This window comes from Aspergillus sclerotioniger (assembly GCF_003184525.1).
Source record: "Aspergillus sclerotioniger CBS 115572 chromosome Unknown BO94scaffold_19, whole genome shotgun sequence".
NCBI lineage: Eukaryota > Fungi > Ascomycota > Eurotiomycetes > Eurotiales > Aspergillaceae > Aspergillus > Aspergillus sclerotioniger.
This window is the reverse complement of record NW_020291009.1, coordinates 528576-546929: the sequence shown is the minus strand read 5'-3', so window position 1 is coordinate 546929 and position 18354 is coordinate 528576. Positions and strand designations below refer to the sequence as shown.

General features: G+C 53.3%; 8 protein-coding genes across 8 annotated transcripts; 6 read left to right on the top strand and 2 right to left on the bottom strand.

Moving 5' to 3' along the window:
• Positions 1 to 58: 58 nt before the first annotated feature.
• BO94DRAFT_519956 (uncharacterized protein) lies at positions 59 to 4411 on the top strand (the record flags this gene model as incomplete). Its single annotated transcript, XM_025610089.1, has 7 exons — positions 59 to 95; positions 143 to 998; positions 1057 to 1155; positions 1214 to 2643; positions 2699 to 2884; positions 2935 to 4138; positions 4195 to 4411. 7 exons carry the CDS (start codon positions 59 to 61, stop codon positions 4337 to 4339), a joined length of 3957 nt encoding a protein of 1318 aa, XP_025466028.1. The 3' UTR covers positions 4340 to 4411.
• Positions 4412 to 4901: 490 nt separating this feature from the next.
• Positions 4902 to 6283, top strand: BO94DRAFT_536717 (uncharacterized protein). The gene is made up of 2 exons (XM_025612086.1): positions 4902 to 6135; positions 6186 to 6283. Exon 1 carries the CDS (start codon positions 4907 to 4909, stop codon positions 6113 to 6115), a length of 1209 nt encoding a protein of 402 aa, XP_025466027.1. The 5' UTR covers positions 4902 to 4906; the 3' UTR covers positions 6116 to 6135; positions 6186 to 6283.
• Positions 6284 to 6672: 389 nt separating this feature from the next.
• BO94DRAFT_576435 (alpha/beta hydrolase family protein) lies at positions 6673 to 7760 on the top strand (the record flags this gene model as incomplete). Its single annotated transcript, XM_025615136.1, has 1 exon — positions 6673 to 7760. The coding sequence occupies exon 1, from the start codon at positions 6702 to 6704 to the stop codon at positions 7758 to 7760; it is 1059 nt and encodes a 352-aa protein (XP_025466026.1). The 5' UTR covers positions 6673 to 6701.
• A 568-nt stretch (positions 7761 to 8328) lies between these two features.
• Positions 8329 to 10264, top strand: BO94DRAFT_495536 (cytochrome P450; the record flags this gene model as incomplete). The annotated part of the gene is made up of 5 exons (XM_025609266.1): positions 8329 to 8512; positions 8573 to 8790; positions 8840 to 9026; positions 9076 to 10103; positions 10157 to 10264. The coding sequence occupies 5 exons, from the start codon at positions 8329 to 8331 to the stop codon at positions 10226 to 10228; spliced, it is 1689 nt and encodes a 562-aa protein (XP_025466025.1). The 3' UTR covers positions 10229 to 10264.
• Positions 10265 to 10278: 14 nt separating this feature from the next.
• BO94DRAFT_536715 (kinase-like protein) lies at positions 10279 to 11870 on the bottom strand. The gene is made up of 5 exons (XM_025612085.1): positions 11597 to 11870; positions 11212 to 11543; positions 10819 to 11159; positions 10605 to 10764; positions 10279 to 10528 (listed from the first exon to the last, which is right to left on the bottom strand). Exons 1-5 carry the CDS (start codon positions 11779 to 11781, stop codon positions 10356 to 10358), a joined length of 1191 nt encoding a protein of 396 aa, XP_025466024.1. The 5' UTR covers positions 11782 to 11870; the 3' UTR covers positions 10279 to 10355.
• A 396-nt stretch (positions 11871 to 12266) lies between these two features.
• Positions 12267 to 14249, top strand: BO94DRAFT_536712 (putative GPI anchored protein). The gene is made up of 2 exons (XM_025612084.1): positions 12267 to 13187; positions 13249 to 14249. Exons 1-2 carry the CDS (start codon positions 12545 to 12547, stop codon positions 13776 to 13778), a joined length of 1173 nt encoding a protein of 390 aa, XP_025466023.1. The 5' UTR covers positions 12267 to 12544; the 3' UTR covers positions 13779 to 14249.
• Positions 14066 to 15453, top strand: BO94DRAFT_536711 (putative mitochondrial 2-oxodicarboxylate carrier protein). Its single transcript, XM_025612083.1, has 5 exons — positions 14066 to 14251; positions 14306 to 14316; positions 14382 to 14411; positions 14472 to 14558; positions 14621 to 15453. The coding sequence occupies exons 1-5, from the start codon at positions 14174 to 14176 to the stop codon at positions 15324 to 15326; spliced, it is 912 nt and encodes a 303-aa protein (XP_025466022.1). The 5' UTR covers positions 14066 to 14173; the 3' UTR covers positions 15327 to 15453.
• Positions 15454 to 16539: 1086 nt separating this feature from the next.
• On the bottom strand, positions 16540 to 18027 carry BO94DRAFT_469425 (basic helix-loop-helix domain-containing protein; the record flags this gene model as incomplete). Its single annotated transcript, XM_025608288.1, has 1 exon — positions 16540 to 18027. One exon carries the CDS (start codon positions 18025 to 18027, stop codon positions 16540 to 16542), a length of 1488 nt encoding a protein of 495 aa, XP_025466021.1.
• Positions 18028 to 18354: the final 327 nt, after the last annotated feature.

Here is an 18354-nt window from a genome sequence, read left to right as displayed (position 1 = left end):
GTCGTTCGGGGAACAAACGTCTCATGCATGGGTTCTGTCCGTATCGTAGCCAATCATCATGTCCTCATCAAAACTGAACATTAAGATCGCCATCGGTGAGATAGCTTGCCTGAGATGGACGACCGAAAGCTGACCTTTATAGATCGTGGTGGCACATTCACCGATTGTCTAGGCATTGTCGAAGGCCGCGAGGATGATATCGTCGTCAAGCTGCTTTCGCAAGACCCATCCAACTATTCAGATGCCCCCATCGAAGGAATCCGTCGAATCCTCGAGCAAGCAACAGGAAAGAGCTTCCCCCGGGACCAGAAACTCACCACATCAGATTTTGGCAGTGTCAGTATCCGCATGGGAACAACAGTAGCCACGAATGCCTTGCTGGAGAGAAAAGGAGAGCGCGTGGCGCTGCTGATCACAAAGGGCTTCAAAGATGCACTCCGCATCGGGACCCAATCGCGTCCCAAGCTCTTCGCCCTGAATATCCAACGACCTGATGTTCTCTACGAGGACGTGGTCGAGGTAGACGAGAGGGTCACCATCGAGGGATATCAACAAAATCCCCTTCAAGATATAGAAGGCCTTGAGGCAGCGTTGCAGACAGACCCGTGCCTAAAGAGGGGAGTCAGTGGAGAGGTCGTCCGCATTCTGGAGTCGTTGGATGAGATCAAGACGAGACAGAGCTTGCAGGCGCTCTACGACGAAGGATATCGCTCTATCGCCGTTTGCCTCGTGCACTCGTATACCTTCCAGGAGCATGAATTGGCGATCGAGCGAATTGCCAGTGAGATTGGTTTCACACAGATCTCGCTCTCCAGCCAGCTTCTCCCTATGATCAAAATGACATCGCGAGGCGCTTCAGCGACGGCAGACGCTTATCTGACCCCGGTTATCCAGCGATATATTCAAGGATTCCGATCCGGTTTCCAGGATGAGTTACGGTCAACAGACACACGCTGCGAGTTTATGCAAAGCGACGGAGGCTTGGTTAACTTCCAAAAGTATGCCCCCCCCCCCCCCTTCCCTTCTGCATTAGTATACAAAGCTCACTGGAATTAGATTCACCGGGTTACGGGCAATCTTGTCAGGCCCTGCAGGTGGTGTTGTAGGCTATGCAGGCACCTCCTTTGACCCAGAAAACCGGACACCAGTGATCGGGTACGTACTTACTTCCAGAAGTCCCGACGAGGAACTATAAACCGCTGACTGGATACAGTTTTGACATGGGTGGCACCAGCACCGACGTCTCGCGGTACGATGGCAAACTGGAACATACCTTCGAGAACACCATTTCAGGCGTAACCGTAATGGCTCCTCAGCTAGATATCAACACAGTTGCTGCAGGGGGCGGCAGCATTCTGTTCTGGCGCCATGGACTGTTTGTTGTAGGACCCGAATCTGCAGGCGCTCACCCTGGTCCAGCTTGTTACCGCAAAGGAGGCCCTTTGACTGTGACGGATGCCAACCTATTCCTTGGCCGTCTGCTGCCTGGATATTTCCCCAAGATCTTTGGACCTAATGAGGATGAACCGCTCGACATTGAGGTCACTCGTCGTAAATTCACGGAATTAGCGGACCAGATAAATGCAGAGACAGGACATCAGAAGACACCAGAGGAGATTGCCCTGGGCTTCATCCAGGTCGCAAACGAATCTATGGCGAAGCCCATCCGGGCCCTGACCGAGGCTCGCGGCTACGACACCTCTGCCCACAACCTGGCCTGCTTTGGAGGAGCGGGTGGACAGCATGCATGTGCTATTGCATCGTCCCTGTCCATCAAGACCGTCATTATCCATCGCTATTCGTCGATTCTATCAGCATACGGCATGGCTCTCGCCGATGTGGTGCATGAATCCCAGGAGCCTGCCTCCGGAGTCCTTACAGAAACCGCGATGGAATCAATTCAAGACCGTATCACGGCCCTCAAAGCCAAGGTCACCGAGGCCTTGACCACAGACGGCATTGAGGAGGCTCGGATCCAGTACGAGATCTACCTCAACCTTCGGTACCAGGGCACCGACAATACGCTCATGGTGCTCAGACCAGAGAATGGAGATTTCGAGGCGGCATTTATCCAGGAACATCAACGCGAGTTTTCATTTACCTTCCCGGGCCGTAATATTTTGGTTGAGGATATCCGGGTGCGTGGAGTGGGTAAAGCCATCTCCGTCCCTCCAGAGGCGCCGCAGCCCGAGCTTCGGTCCTTGATGAGCTCTGTCGTCAGCACCGAGAAGCAGGATGACTCTACAGAAGTGCACTTTGCTGGCGTTGGACGCGTCGCCACGCCAGTGTTCTTCCTGGACCACCTGGAACCGGGCAGCTTCATCCAAGGGCCGGCCATGATCATCGACAAGACGCAGACCATTGTCGTGGAGCCGAACGCAACAGCCACCATCCTGTCTCGTCATGTAATTCTAAACGTCCAATCGGTCAAGAAGCAGCATGACGATGCCACGGTGGTTGATCCCATCAAGCTCTCCATCTTTGGACATCGGTTCATGTCGGTTGCCGACCAGATGAGCCGGATGTTCCAGAAGACTTCCGTCTCAACCAACATCAAAGAGCGACTTGATTTCTCCTGCGCAGTGTTCTCACCTGATGGGAAACTTGTTGCGAATGCACCTAATGTTCCTGTACATCTGGGAAGTGAGTGATACTCTGTCCAATATTGAATGTTATCAGAGAGCTAATTGAACCTTAGGTATGGAGTACGCTGTCCGGTATCAGCATGAACAATATGGCAGTGATTTGAAACCAGGAGATCATATCCTAACCAACCATCCCCTTGCTGGAGGAACGCATCTCCCAGACATTACCATTATCACTCCAGTCTGGGATCAACATGGCAGCAAGATAATCTTTTACGTTGCCTCCCGAGGCCACCATGGTAAGAGAAGCCGCCTATGAACTGTCACCATTGTCTAACCATTGTTGCAGCGGAAATCGGAGGAATCGCCCCAGGATCTATGCCATCGGACAGCAAGATGCTATACGAGGAAGGCGCCATGACGATGGGATTCAAGGTAGTGTCAGAAGGCCGATTTGACGAGGACATGGTGCGGAAGTTCCTGTATGATGAGCCGGCTTCATACCCTGGCTGCAGCGGCACTCGCACATACAAAGACAACGTCTCCGACCTAAAAGCAGCCATTGCAGCCAACCATAAGGGTGCACAGTTGTTAGAAAGTCTGGTTCGCGAGAACACTCTCGAGGTAGTCCATTTCTACATGGACGCGATCAAAAAGAATGCCGAAACCGCGGTGCGCCAATTACTGAAGACCATCGGCAAAAAGGCAGCCGGCCAGCCCCTCCGATTCTCCGATTTTATGGATGACGGTACCGAAATTCGTCTGGAGATTCGCATCGACGCCGAGACCGGGTCAGCCGAGTTCGATTTCACCGGCACCGGACGCGAGACTTTCAACTGCCTGAACGCCCCCAAAGCGATTGCCCATTCGGCAATCATCTACAGCCTGCGGGCCCTGATCGATGTCGACATCCCCCTGAACCAAGGATGTCTAGCCCCGATCAACGTCATCATCCCCTCGGGCACCCTCATCAACCCCTCCGGATACGCAGCCGTCTGCGCCGGAAACCCCATCACCTCGCAACGCATCACGGATGTCGTTCTGGGAGCGTTCCAAGCCTGCGCGGCCTCTCAGGGATGCTGCAACATCATCTCGTTCGGCATGGGCGGGCTTGACGAGAACGGCAACGATATTCCGGGCTTTGGTGTTGGCGAGACCATCTGCGGTGGCTCCGGCGCTGGTTCAACCTGGCATGGGACTTCTGGAGTCCACGTCCACATGACCAATACTCGGATCACCGATGCTGAAGTATACGAGCTGCGGTATCCGGTTATCCTGCGGCAGTTCTCCATCCGCAAGGGGTCCGGCGGTAAGGGGCTCTACCGCGGCGGAGACGGGGTGATTCGGGAGCTGGAGTTCCGTATCCCCTTGTCGGCTTCCATGCTGAGTGAGCGCCGGGTGTATCGACCGTATGGATTGGCGGGTGGTGAGGCAGGCCAGGCGGGGCTGAATCTGTATGTGAAGAAGGAATTGGATGGGACTGAACGAGTGATCAATATTGGTGGGAAGATGGAGCTGAAGGTGCAGCCGGGGGAGAGAATCATTATTCACACGTAAGTCCAGGGTTCCTGGTTCTGGCCTTTTTATGCTTTGCTAACGACGTGTTCAGACCTGGTGGAGGTGGTTGGGGAGCGCCATCAGAAGAGGACTCTATACCTATTAGCAGTGGGAATAATCCGGAGTTGAACCGGGTGGGGTTTGAGCCACGGGGGAGCGTTCACAATTTCAGCGCTACTGCTGAAGCAGCTTTATAATCTTGGCCTTGGTGGAGAATGTATTGTAGTTTTGCCAGGTTATGATGAATTTTGAAATTCAAGGGATACGAGATTTCACAAGATCCTAGCGGTGAAATCGAAATCATGTGATAGTACAGTGTTTGGTCACGATCGATAGGGAATAGAACACCAACCTGTAAATAGGTTCCAAGTACGCCGAGTTCAATGGCTATATTAGACCTATGTAGACAGATCAACACATTAGAATAACTCGTAGATTAGGAGCTATAGCCAATGGCTGTGAGGATATACTGTATCAGAGTGTGGTGCTATACAGTGGTTTCTTCTACGGAGGATGTATTCACTGACCTCTTTACAGTGAATAGTGAGTGAGTCAATGATCTAGCTCCGCTCTATATATGTAGAGTGCTTAGGTCTGTCAAGCTCGAATTTTTATTTCTTTTACATCTATTCAGTGCCTTCATTATACTCACCCAGACTGTGTCAATCTCCTCGTCGATTATCTCTTACCTCTATAACATACAAATTATCAGCAGCATGCCTGACACAGACGATACAGACGCTGAAAAGCCACGCACACCCACCATGGAAGAGCGATTTGGCACCCTCCTTACCATCAGCCTTGACACTCTCACCACCTTGGCCAGTGAGGTCCGCCGAAAGCTCACAACAGACACATTCACCACCGCTACCGTGATCGACCGCCTCGTGGGCAGCAACAATCTCATCCATGTGGTCGAATTTGACGACAAGCTGCGCTGCATCATCCGTCTGCCTCGCAGCGGCAGACCCGGCCACTTCACCGAGACCGCCAGACGTGCCCTCATTGCCAAAGTAGAAATGATGCGATTCGTCCGCAAGCGAACCATGATCCCCATGCCCGAAATATACGACTTCAACGCCTCAGTGGAGAATATCCTCGGAGCGCCGTACATCGTGGAGAGTTTCATCCCCGGAACCTCAGTTGCGGACGCCTGGTTCGACGCCTCGGGTCCGATGTCATTGGACGAGAAACGGCTGCGGATCCTCGACAGCGTTGCAGAGGCGATGGCACAGCTTCACGGGTTCTACTTTGACAAGATCGGTACGGTGGGGGTTGATGACCAGGGTCGTCGGCGTATGTATCCCTGCTTCTATGTGGAAAAGTCGGAGACAGATATCCGGTATGTGGAGTACGGATCGTACGGGTCAACGGTGGAATTTCTGCGCGATCGTCTGGCGGTCACATCCGGCGAAGGTGTGGGAGACAATGCGTATGATACTGGATGTCGTATATTCTTGGACATGATGATCTCGTGTATGCCGTTGTCGACGAAACGGAGGACGGATGACCGCGAGACGTTCGTGCTGGCAGTGCCGCAATTTGAATCTAAGAATATCCGCATCGACGAGCAGTGCAATGTGATGGGCATCATTGATTGGGATGGGGCACACACGATGCCGCGGTTCCTAGGCTATGCTGTTTTCCCGGGCTGGATCACGAGAGATCTGGACCCAGTAGGGTATGGATGGCCTTATAACACGCGAGAGGATTCTCCGGAGCAGTTGAAACGGTACCGGCTGCTGTATAATCGGAAGATGCAGGGGCTGCTGCGGGGGGTTGGGGATGCGAGGTTCGTGAATAAGACGCATATCTTTGAGGCGATCTTGGCTGCCATTGAGAATCCAGCGGCACGGATGGAGATTGTGCGGACTCTGGTTGCGAAGTCATTTCCGGCGAGTTTGGATACGGCTGCGCGATTGATTGAGGACGCTGGTGATGGGAGTTCCCGCGGCGGGATAGTGAGCGGTTGAGGGGGGGTTTCGAGGCGCTGCTTTCGATTCCTCGTTAGTTTGATGAGGAAAGGACAACTTCGTGGCTTACCTTTTTTTCAATAGTTTGATGGTTTTCTGATGGGTCGCAGTGGTTTAAATGGTGTGGTGGAGTTGAGGCAATTCGGATGGTTAATCAGAGAAGACTCGGCGCAGCGGCATGTCAGATTATCAACTTGATAGTTCGGTTTCCTTCTCAATGTGCAGTGAAATTCAAGCATTACCAACACATTACAAAAAAGCATATCGTTGCAAGGGATGCCTTCTCCACAGCCATCTGGACTAGCGCTTACATGTGCGCCTTGTGATCAAAAAGGCACGGAATTAAGCTTGATCCTGGGCTTATCTCAAGCCCGCTTGCCATTTAGTCTGCCTGTTTTGGGAATGCTACTCGCTATAGATCCGTTTCGACGAATTCTTCGCGAGATGCTAATCCGCCATTCCATACATCCAACCCCCGAGCTAGCAATAATTCCCCAGCATTTATGCTATAAATACAGTAGACCCGTCCAACTCATCTTCCATGTCATCCTCTAATCCGTTCACCTCACCACTCAATATATTCATCATGGACTCTCGCATCCCCAACATGTCCGACCACGCCCTAATCGGGCTGGCCTCACAGCTCCCCCTCAACGCGCCGTCTCCCATCATCTCCATCAGCCCCATCATCCTGCCCATGCCCTCACGCATCACCGACCTCCACCTCAAACTCACCCTCCCGGTGCCCAACACCAACCCCAGCACCCCCCACCCCATCATCCTCCTCTCTCACGGCCACGGCGCATCCAACAACCTCTCCTCCATGCACGGCTACACCCCCCTGGCCAACTTCTGGGCCACCCACGGCTTCGCCGTCATCCAACCCACCCACCTCGCCAGCAAATCCCTCAACCTCCAATCCGAGAAATCCCCCACAGACCCCCTCTTCTGGCGCTCCCGCATCACCGACATGAGCACCATAATTGACCGTCTACCTGAGATCGAATCTTCATACCCGGCCCTCCTTCATGGCCGTCTCGACCACACCCGGATCGCCGTCGCCGGCCACTCTCTAGGCGGACACACAGCGGGGATGCTCCTGGGTGGAACGCTCCTCGACCCAGAGACCAACCACTCCCTCATAAACCTATCCGACCCCCTCATCAAAGCAGGGATATTACTCGCTGCTCCCGGGAACGGAAACAGCGGGGAGGGGTTATCGAAGATGGTTGTGGAGAGGTTTGGTTTTCTGAAGGATTATAGTCTCAGGGAGGTGGAGAGGGCGATGTTGGTGGTGGTGGGGGATTGTGATGATGCGCCGCATCTGACGAGTCGGGGGGCGGAGTGGTATGCGGATGGGTTTTGGGGGAGTAAAGGGGTACAGGAGGGTGGGGAGGAGAAGGTGCTTTTGACGTTGTTTGGGGGAAGGCATTGTTTGGGAGGTGTGTCGGGGTTTGATGCTGCGGAGGCGAGGGAGGAGGAGAGTCCGGAGAGGGTGGCGGTGGTGCAGAGGTTGAGTTGGGCGTGGCTGAGGGCGAGATTATGTGGGGAGGAGGAGGTTTGGGAGGAGGCGTGTAGAGTGTTTGGGGGTTGGAGAGGGTGGGCAGAGTGGAGAGGAAGTAGTTGTTATAGAGTATACATATAGATAAGGTACGGCGATGTGTATTTGATGTTATTATCAGATACTATTCGAATGAAGATTCTGTTGATGATGTATGGCCTTATGGGTCTACTTTGTAGTAGTAGTAGTATGCTTAAAAGAGATAAAGCTCTTTTAGCTTAACTCTATCAATAAAATCAACAATCGTAGTTCTTCCATTTTCAAATATCTATCCTCTGTAGTGGTGCATGTCACATTCCAATGACGTCAGGCATGTAACCAGACATCCACAAGCAGAGGAGTATTATTAGTAGCTTATCTCTCGACAGGATTAGGTGTGCTGTATACCATATCTTGATATTTAAACTAGTTCTGGGAAGGGCTCTGATATGAGAAACAGCAAACGGTATATTCCGCTAGATAGGGGTTTATTAAATGGAAAGAGGCAATGCACCCCTTCAAAGTAAATGACTGCTTCCCACGAGTACGGCAAGAGCCATGGAGAACTGGAACGCCAGCCACGGGACCACTGGAGGTCTCACAAAACAGGGAACACTTCCCCTCATATCATCATCCCGTACTTCAAACACCCATTTGGCGGATATGCGGCACAATGTTCACCCAAGCCATCCTCTTCATCCTCCTGTCTCTGCTACTCTCCTATCTCTTGAACCGGGCCCAGCACTTGCGCTTCAAGCAGTATGGCAACTGGCCACAGCTCACCCCGTCCTTCATTTGGGGGCATATGAAAGTGATCAACGAGTTTATTGTCCGGGGTGAGAGAAAGAGGCATATTGGTACGAGTCATCATTCCCTCTTTCCGTTTGGAGTGTGAGAGAGTTGACGATGCTCCCTAGACATCGTGTTTCGCGAGATCCAGGGATATCTGGACAACCCTCCTCTGGTTCTATATGATCTCCGCCCCTTGCAGTATCCGTTATGCGTGGTCGGAAACCATGAGGTTGCAGAACAAGTATCCCGGAGTACCAAGAGTTTCCCGTATGGCATGGGAAAGTCGCCGTGGATGAGAGCGCTAGAGCCTTTGTTGGGGCCCTATTCTATTATCACGTCTGAGGTATGTCAGTATTCGATTTAGTCTCTTAGATTAATGCTTAACGTCTTAGGGAGAGCAATGGAAGGCTCTGCGCAAGCGATTCAATCCGGGATTTGCGCCTCAGCACCTTTTGACTCTGCTACCATGCATCCTTGACAAAACAATGCGGTTCACCGAGATTCTTGATGGTTATGCTCGCAGTGGAGAGGAGTTCTCGCTCAACGACCGATGCATCGGCCTTGTCTTCGATATCATTGGTATGTCATATGATAACCCTGGCGTGTGCCAAATATTGAATTGCCCCAGGCGCAGTGATCATGGACAAAGACTTCCACGCTCAACATGATGTCAGCAAGCAGGATGAACTCGTCCGCCTCTACCGAGAGCTCACAGCCACATACCGCAGTGGTAGTAGCGTACAATATGTCTCGCTGAACCCGCGTGTGATCCGGCAGCGTCGAGCACTGACTCGGCGCATTGATGGTCTGGTAATAGATCACGTCAAAATCAAGTTCGCGGAGCTCAAAGCCCAGTCAAACGAGAAACCTTCTCGTAGTGTTCTCGCACTAAGCCTGCAAGACATCAACATCTTGAACGATCGGGTCCTCCAGGAGACGTGCCATCAGCTGAAGAGTTTCCTTTTCGCTGGACACGATACCAGCAGCATTCTGCTGGAGTGGGCTTTTTATGAGCTCAGTCGCACCCCGCGCGCGCTGGATACGCTTCGTCGCGAGTTAGACAATATTTTCGGACCGGATTCATCCCCCGCCGTCGTGCAGGAGAAGCTGCTCGCTCCGGGCGGGGATGGACTCCTCAAACGAATGTCATATACTTCTGCTGTCATCAAGGAAATCCTGCGGTTGTACCCGCCCTCGGGATCGGCGAGATATATGCCCCCTGGCACGGGGTTCAACGTTCAGTTGCCGGATGGAAAGACACTATGTCTGGATGGGGTTATCATCTACAACTGTACAACGCTTGTTCAACGAGACGAAGCGGTCTATGGACCAACGAAAGATGAGTTTCTGCCGGAGAGGTGGCTTGGATATATAGACACCGGGCTGGGCTTGCCGATGGATAATCTGGATGATACAGGGAACGGTCCGGTCGCAGCCGATCGAGTCCCTGCCACTGCGTGGAGGCCATTCGAGCGGGGTCCACGCAGCTGCATCGGACAAGAGTTAGCCAACCTCGAGGCACGAGTAATCCTGGCATGTACCGCAAGACGATTCGATTTTATGAAAGTGGGATTAGGGGCGGTTGCGCGGGACAGCACCGGTGCGTTTATTCTGGACGCTAAGGGGCAGTATGAGGTTGAATCGGAGTTGTTCAATGTGGGTTCTTTTCATATCTGTGGACGCAGACGGTCGCTAATATAGACTGTTAGACCATGCAGGTCACCGCTAAGCCGGTCGATGGGACGATGATGAAAGTCCGTGTTGCCGAGCTGTCGAACTGAGCTCGATGTTTAAAACAGGATCGTTATTACTAAGGGATGCTGCTAGAAATGCTTCTTTCTGACTCTTATATTCGTAACTAATATTCAAAACGCATATACTCTCACTCGTTGCAATAATGCAAAGCGACTAATTAAATTGATCCTCATCTTCAGATCCCAAAAGATCAAGTGCTTCCGACGCTGTGATGCGCTCAGAAGGCAGGAACCCCAGCAACCCTCTGATGACCGGCACGAGGGGAGCGAGGTCTGGCTCATTGATTTCCTTGTTGAACAGTCCCTCCAAATCCAGAATCTCATCGCCTGTCGGGAAATCAGTAAGACATTCTAGCATCTGCAGCAACCGAGTCGTGGGCAGGGTTCACTCCATCTCACTCACCCTGGAAGTCCATTCCCTCTTCAAAGGTCTCTTGCATATCATCCCATGTCGGCTGCCATTCCTCGGGCAAGTCCCCCAGGAGGTCAACCATCTCCGCAACCAGAACCTCATCATCGACCTCGGATTGAAATGGGTATGTCCCGAACACGAAAAAGAAAAGCTGGAACAATCTCCAATGAGTACATCTCAGCAAAGCATTTGGTGATTAACGTACCATGCAGCCAGTGCGCCATAGATCCGCCCTGTAATCCGACGTTTCCGTGAAAATTAGTTCAGGAACCCGGGCTGGCCCGGGTTGAGCTAGTTGGGGAGCGATTTCTTCCTGGAAGAAGCCTTCGCCAAGATCCAGAATCCGGATATCCTCATGGAACTCCTCTAGCCAGTCCTCCCAATTGACTGGTTTGATCAGAGAAGGTGGGAAGCCTTTGTGCAGCGGGGTGCCATCGAGACGTGTCACCGGTTCGTGCTCCGGAGAGCCAAAGACGGCAAAAATGATGCTTTCCGATACATAAGACAGACTCTTCCCAGCGAAGACAATGTTTCTGCCGCTGATATCTGATTCTACTTAGCAAAGGTGCTTGGGACGACCGTGAAGTTAAGCGCTTACCTAGCTGCCCCACTCCCGCGGCATGGGCAAACTCAACCGCCTTGAGAAGCTGCTTCGACAGTTTAAGGATGGTTTGCGGATCGAGGGAATCGGAAAGCTCGCGGTAGTCACTGATGATGCGATCGACGGTCGGACCGATCATCTCGAACACGAGACATTGGTGGATGCCGTTGGGGCCGTAGTGGATGAAGGCGTCGAGGAGGTGGCAGATGTACCTCGACCCCAGACCGTGTGGGGCGGCAAGTTTCTCCAGCTGCTCAAGGTTGGGGAGTTCTTGGGAACTCTGCGAGGTGTCGGCCGTTTTGATCTTCAGTGAGACCCATCGATTTTTCCTGGGGGTGTTAATATATATGGGGGCTGTGAAAGGAGGAGTTTCATGGCGCACTGGATGTCATGAGCCAGCCAGAGGGTGGAGTATCCTCCCCACCCGAGCTTATGGTGTATCGTGTAGCGGCCATCTTTAAATGTGTCGCCCAGATGGACTGGCAGGTAGCCCCCGAATTTGTATCCCGAGAGCGGCTCCTGAGTGTAGATAATGTCGCTGGGATAGTCACTCGGCGAGTCCTCCATGATTGAGCGTGAAGGGGATTGTGAGAGAAAGTGAGAGGGGAGGAGGGAGTCGAGGAGGGACACACGGCGTTTAACAGTTGACGGTTGACATGGGGGGGGGGGGGGGGGGGAGGGGGAGGGGAGGGAACAACCCTGTCACCCAGCAAGCGCCGTGCGACTCAGCCCCAGCACTAGCACGACGCGGTTCGTCCGGAGCGCCAGTTTATCTCGTTGGATTCGATCTACGGGATATTGTACGGCGTATATTCGTTCCTCCCCCTTCTCCTCCTGTATACTATTCTAAAAATAAGCTTTCCGGTGCGGAGTCACAAAGGCTATCCACTCTCGAGCCAGCATTCCAGCCCAGGACCCGCCCACCGCCATGACGCAAAGCGGTGAGGGGTACTGCCGGCACAATCAGGTATCCATGATCCATGGCCTTCCCGATCGGGACGGTGCCCACTCTGTTAGTTGTGCCCACTTTCGACTGCCCACTTCCCAGCCACGCATTTGTTGCCCCCCAACGTTGTTTAGTTGGCCTGGCATAAACCATTGTTGATCAGTGCGTCGGTTATTTAGTGCCGCTATGATCTGCAGTTGATCCTTGTCATTTCCTTTCTGTGAGTTCTGTCACCTTGATGGCCGACATACCACGGACATCACCATCGGGCAGTTGTGTTGCGTAGACCTGGTCTATTAGACGCAGTTATACTCTGTATGTTCGGGTTAAATCCCCCCTGTCAGGTCTGGAAGTTAATTTTGAATTAGTTCTAAGAACTGCATCATGCTGTTCGCATCCCTACTGGCCTGCGTGCTCGGGCCATCAATCGCAGGACAGGCCTCCGCAAGCAATATCTCGATACCCAGCGACCCCCAAGATGCAGACGCAATCCTCCAGCACAATGCCCTCATCGAGTCATATCTGTCTCAGAAGCCTGTCCGTGGTGTTCGAAAAATGACCGACGACGAAGGCGAAAAGTTCTTCCTCGACTACTGGCTGTTCGACGAAGCCTATACAGCAGGCAACACATCAGACATCGATCGCTCGTTGTCGCAAATACAGCCATCTAATCTTAACACCACCGAAAAGGTTGACTTTCAACCTCGCTCGTATCCCTTCCGACCCTCGTACCCGAGCGACCTTGAGGTCGACAGGCGCGGGTGGAGCGAGCATTTTTCACCGCTTCTTCGACGAGAATTCAAATGCCCTACCGGCACATACGGGTGCACGTCGATTGATCGAGCCGACAGCTGCTGTAGTACAGGTGACACATGCGTCCTGGTTACTGACACTGGATCTGGAGATGTGGGCTGCTGTCCGAAGGGAGACACTTGCTCGGGGACGATCGGATCATGTCAGGATGGATACGCCAGTTGTTCGTCATCTTTGGGCGGAGGATGCTGCATCCCGGGATATGAATGTGTTTCTGGAGGATGTAAGTGACCATACCTTTCCAGAAACAATCCCTGCTTCGCATCGAGACTAACTGCTCAGGTATGCGGGTCTACACGATCACGGTGACCATAAGCTCAACCGTCATGCTCTCGACATCTACCCACACAATCCCTGCAACCACGGCAACGCAATCGACGGGCGACTTGGTCCCTCCCGCTCGACCTACTACTGTCTCCACCGCCACGAACTCCGAGACCACCAAGACCACCAGTACAGCATCGGTCTGTCCGACCGGGTTCTACGCCTGCTCGGCCGTCTACCAGGGAGGATGCTGCCGAACGGGTCGCAATTGCGACACGACGGACTGCCCCGCAACGCCCTCGACGACTTTGACAAGCGATGGAGTAACAATCGTAGTCCCAGTGGCCACGGCCACAGCCACGGACACGATATCGGCATTGACAACCAGCAAGGCAGCACATTGTGCAAGTGGCTGGTTCAGCTGTGCCGCGACTGTCGGAGGAGGTTGCTGTCCGACAGGATACCAATGCGGAACCAGCTGTACCGCAGTGTCAACGGCGACGCAGACGGTGGCCAAGGAGCAGGCCACGAGCGGGGGTGAGAAACGGGGGTGGCGGTGGGGAATGGCGGGGATGGGCGTGCTGGTGGCCCTGGGGAATGGGATATGAGATTTGCACGATGAAACGTATGTTATGAGTCATGTATAGACACGATAATGAAGTAAGTGCGTGCGAGATGATGAAAGCGGCCACCGGTATAGCAACAGTCAGAGAGAGATTCCGAATGTCAAGCCCCGTGGGGCGGCACGTGGGGCGGGATTATACCCGATCGGGCGACATCCCGGTGAGTCCCCGACCCTCTCCGACTCCGGCTTCCTCCCTCGATAATCTCCATCGCTCGTCTCCTCTCTTCATCTTTCTCTTCCCTTCCCCTCCCCCGACTCGTCTTCTCCGCCTGTTGTTCGTCTGCACGCCTTCCCACGGCCAATTCAGCACCATGTCGAGCAACCCCAACCAGAAGCCCTTGCCCTTCGGCTACCAGTTTGTTGCTGGTGCCGTCGCCGGTGTGTCCGAGGTACGTATGGTATGATCCATTGACAGGCCGGGCACGCGACTAACTTCACCCTAGATTCTTGTGATGTGCGCAATTCCCCCCCAAAACACACCCTCACATCCCCACGACGCCAAACTGATCCCCGCTCCAGGTACCCCTTGGACGTCGTCAAGACCCGAGTGTAAGCGCCCCCTCTCTGTGTCACTCAATTGCTATCTCGTCCACTAACAACTCCCCTCAGTCAACTCCAGAAGGGAACCGCGGTCGCTGGTGAAGAATACTACAATGGCATGTTCGACTGCATGCGCAAGATTGTCAAGAACGAGGGGTTCGTCAATCCATTCTGCCTCCCTACCCCAACCCCTCCACTAACCATCTCACCTCCCACAGCTTCTCTCGTCTATACCGTGGTATCTCGGCCCCCATCCTGATGGAAGCGCCCAAGCGTGCGACCAAGTTCGCTGCCAACGACAGCTGGGGTGCGTTCTACCGTAACCTCTTCGGTGCCAAGGAGCAGACCCAATCCCTCGCCATCCTGACCGGTGCGACCGCCGGAGCGACCGAGTCTTTCGTCGTGGTTCCCTTCGAGCTGGTCAAGATCCGTCTGCAGGACCGCGCCTCTAAATACAACGGCATGCTGGACGTGGTGAAGAAGATCGTCGCCGCAGAGGGACCTCTGGCTCTGTACAACGGTCTGGAGTCCACACTCTGGCGTCACATTCTCTGGAACTCGGGTTACTTCGGTTGTATCTTCCAGGTGCGGGCGCAGCTGCCCACCCCCGAGCCCGGCAACAAGAGCCAGCAGACGAGAAACGACCTGATTGCGGGTTCGATTGGTGGAACGGCCGGTACGATCCTCAACACGCCCATGGATGTCGTCAAGTCGCGGATTCAGAACACCTCCAAGGTGGCGGGTCAGACCCCCAAGTATAACTGGGCCTGGCCGGCCGTGGGCACCGTGATGAAGGAGGAAGGATTCGGAGCCCTGTACAAGGGCTTCTTGCCCAAGGTGCTGCGTCTGGGACCGGGAGGTGGTATCCTCCTGGTCGTGTTCACCGGAGTGATGGACTTCTTCCGGAACATGCGCGGAGAGTAAACTCTTCCACTTATTGTTCTTCCCTTCCCTTCCCTTCCCTTCCCTTCCCTTCCATTCCCTTCAATTCTACCAATATATCTATCTCTTCATAGAAATAGAGGCACTCACGGCCCGGACTTGTGGGAGGTGATACTTTGAATAGAGATATCATGTTGTTTTTTCTGTTCATCACGATACGATTGTCAAATACCGAGTAAATTTCCTGCAAAAGCACTTATTTACATTTGGGGTCTCCCTACTAAGATACTATCTACTACTATTCCCTTAGACGCACGTGACCAACACATGATTGGTTGAGTGGTTGAGCGGTTCTCCTGCATAGTATTCAAGAACTGTGTGGATAAAGCTGGAGTGCATGTGACATGTCATATTGTTCTGCGGTCCATGGATCCATCCATCCCAGGGATTCCGGTACCTACAGTAGTAGTTCGGTTCGGTCAATCATGGTTGAGGAATTGGGGACTGCATGGCGCTACCCGTTCGGTTTGCTGGTGGGGGGTCTAGAACCCGGATGTGGTAGGGAACGTGCAGGACACGTGAGCAATCATTTATTCATGTAAATACCATCATTATGCAGAGGAAAAGAAACAGAGCATTGGTAGATAGAGGAGAAGGTACATGCACCGAATGCACCACTGTATCAATGAATCAGGCTATGTAAATCAACATGGAAATCTCAGCCGTAAATGACATCCGAAATGGGGTCAAAAGCCAATAAAAGCCAAAAAAAAAGATTAATGATGTGATATGAGAGAACGGGAAACGGGAAATGGGAAAGGGAAAAGGGTATCGATGTAAAACCAGATGACGCAAGCAAGGTCGTATCCGACCTTGGTTACCATGCGCAAAGAACCACAAGAAAAGTGCAACCCAAGACAGCGAGCTCGATGAGAAACAGACGACACGAAGAATAACTAGTTCGGACAAGAAACCCAGCAAAAGAAGTTAATCGAAATCAAGAACCAGGACCAAAATCAAACAAGAACCGAGACGGTCAATCCTAGACAAGCACAACTAGAACCACACGCGAGGAAATTAAAGCCAACGACGAAAGCAACGAAAGTTCGACTGGACCATTAGCCCCGATGAAGCGCAAAGACTTCCGCGTACGCCGGTCAACCACCTGTCCGTTTGACGCCTTGTATGCAACAGGTCATGTCATGCATTTAGAATAAATGGAAGACAGAGCTTCGACAGTGAGGGGGGGATGCATCTAATTCATTTCCATCGCATACTCATCCTCCTCTTTGAAGCTCATCCCGGCGTGACCCGAGCTGCTCCAGTACTGAGCCTGCCCGGAGCCTCCGCCGTTGCTGCTGCCGCCGCTGTTGAACGGCGGGCTCAGGCTCTGTGGACTCAAAGCTCCATTGCCCGCCACGGAGTCTCCGGCCATATTTGTGTGCTTTGGCACTCTGAGTCCGCTTCCTGGCGCCCTGCTGTAACTGAAAGAGGTAGGATCATTCTTCTCCAGCGCATCCAGAATTTCGGTCCGCATGCGCTTTTCCTCCTCCGTTTGCTCGAATGGCCAGGTGCCTCCAAGGCTGCTGATCAACTCTGCCAGCTCCGACTCCTGTTGGAGCTTGACATGCAGAGCCCACATCAGGTCTCGCATCCAGCCTACGGCGCCGTTGAGAATATCACCTTTGTTTGGGCCCTTCTCCTTCTCCTCAATTGGCAGACCCATGGTAATGTTACCAGCAGTTGCCCGACGGCCATTGCCCCCGGCCAGCAGAGAAGTGGCGGCATTCGAAGGGGCCCCGGTGGCAGACATTGCTGTGTTATTTACCAGCTGCTTTCGGACTTTGTCGTCCTCTAGGCGATGCTGGGGAACTAGATGGGAAAGATCTTGGATGCGTTCATTGATGTTGTCACGCCGGCGGCGCTCGACCAGATTGTGGGAAGCCCGACGACGACGTCGCTTCGCCTCCTGAGACTCCAGATCCTGGGCACTGCCCGGCATGTGCGCATCAACCTTGGCCGGCAAGGAAGCATGCTTACCAGATTTGAGAATTTCAGAGATGCCTGCATGGTGCGAGGGGTGGCCTGGAGAAGAAATCGGTGACTCCACGAAAGAATGTGCACTACCTGGCGTGCCGTCCCATTGGTTCGATAGGGTCTTCTGGTGGCGGTGCTGGAGGCCTGTCCGAATGGGCTGGGTAGGGAAACTTCCGGACTCCGGGGTTCCGAGGGTCAATCCACCAAGGGCAGGGGTCTTGGGGGTCATCGGGCTGCGTGCATCGAGCGATGCGCGGTCAACGGCCTGCAAACTAGGCCTGCCTTTGGAGCTGAGGTAGCTCTGTTCGAAATGGGATCCACTCTGGAGATGAGAGCCAGGTTGTCCGGGTTGGCTCATGTTCCGGAAGTGATCATAGTTGAAGCTATGCATGAAAGGGCTGTGCATGGGAGCCCCCTCCGGCGTGTTGGAAAACATCTGGGACATCTGACCCGGATGACTCATGGACATTCCAGCGCTCGAGTGTTGGTCTTGCATGTAGTTCTGCTGCATTCCATTCTGCCCGTTAATCTCCAGATCCAACAACTCGTCTGTGTCAATACCCGAATTTCCGAAGTTAAAATTCTGTTGTGAGGTAAAAGGGTAGGTCATGAATCCACTGCCCTGCATGCTAAGGTCCGACGGGTCAACCCCTTCATTGGGGTTCCCAAATTGGTTGGACACGGAGTAGCCGGATTGCGACATCATGAGGAAATGGCGTTCTCTGCTGCGTTCGTCAGGCTCGTTCTTGATGGAAATGCTCGTCTCCGTCATACTGCAGCTAGCTCGAGCAAGCTCCAAGCAGAGAGCCGACCGCTTCTTGTAGGGAAGTCTGACGGTCCAAGATCGAACTCACGGGTGATTGTAGTGATTGTAGATTAAGGGATCAAAGACGGCTAGACCCCAAGCTTGATTCGGAGCGAGATGTGCTCCAAGGGTAAGCGCTTCGCCTCTCCGCGGTATGGTAAAGAGGTCAGGGAGTGATCGAGGGTTGACAGGCGGTGAAGTAGACTCATCAACGAGATTCGACGAGAG

Excerpts from the sequence above, each read along its gene's own strand:
- BO94DRAFT_536717 (XM_025612086.1), top strand. The coding sequence starts at position 4,907 with ATGGAAGAGCGATTTGGCACCCTCCTTACCATCAGCCTTGACACTCTC.
- BO94DRAFT_536715 (XM_025612085.1), bottom strand. The coding sequence starts at position 11,781 with ATGGAGGACTCGCCGAGTGACTATCCCAGCGACATTATCTACACTCAG. Across the intron at positions 11,544-11,596 it reads TGGCTGGCTCATGACATCCA|GAAAAATCGATGGGTCTCAC; the intron begins GTGCGCCATGAA and ends TAACACCCCCAG. Across the intron at positions 10,529-10,604 it reads AGAGGGAATGGACTTCCAGG|GCGATGAGATTCTGGATTTG; the intron begins GTGAGTGAGATG and ends ATTTCCCGACAG.
- BO94DRAFT_536712 (XM_025612084.1), top strand. The coding sequence starts at position 12,545 with ATGCTGTTCGCATCCCTACTGGCCTGCGTGCTCGGGCCATCAATCGCA. Across the intron at positions 13,188-13,248 it reads CCCGGGATATGAATGTGTTT|TGCTCAGGTATGCGGGTCTA; the intron begins CTGGAGGATGTA and ends ATCGAGACTAAC.
- BO94DRAFT_536711 (XM_025612083.1), top strand. The coding sequence starts at position 14,174 with ATGTCGAGCAACCCCAACCAGAAGCCCTTGCCCTTCGGCTACCAGTTT. Across the intron at positions 14,412-14,471 it reads GACGTCGTCAAGACCCGAGT|TCAACTCCAGAAGGGAACCG; the intron begins GTAAGCGCCCCC and ends AACTCCCCTCAG. Across the intron at positions 14,559-14,620 it reads AAGATTGTCAAGAACGAGGG|CTTCTCTCGTCTATACCGTG; the intron begins GTTCGTCAATCC and ends CACCTCCCACAG.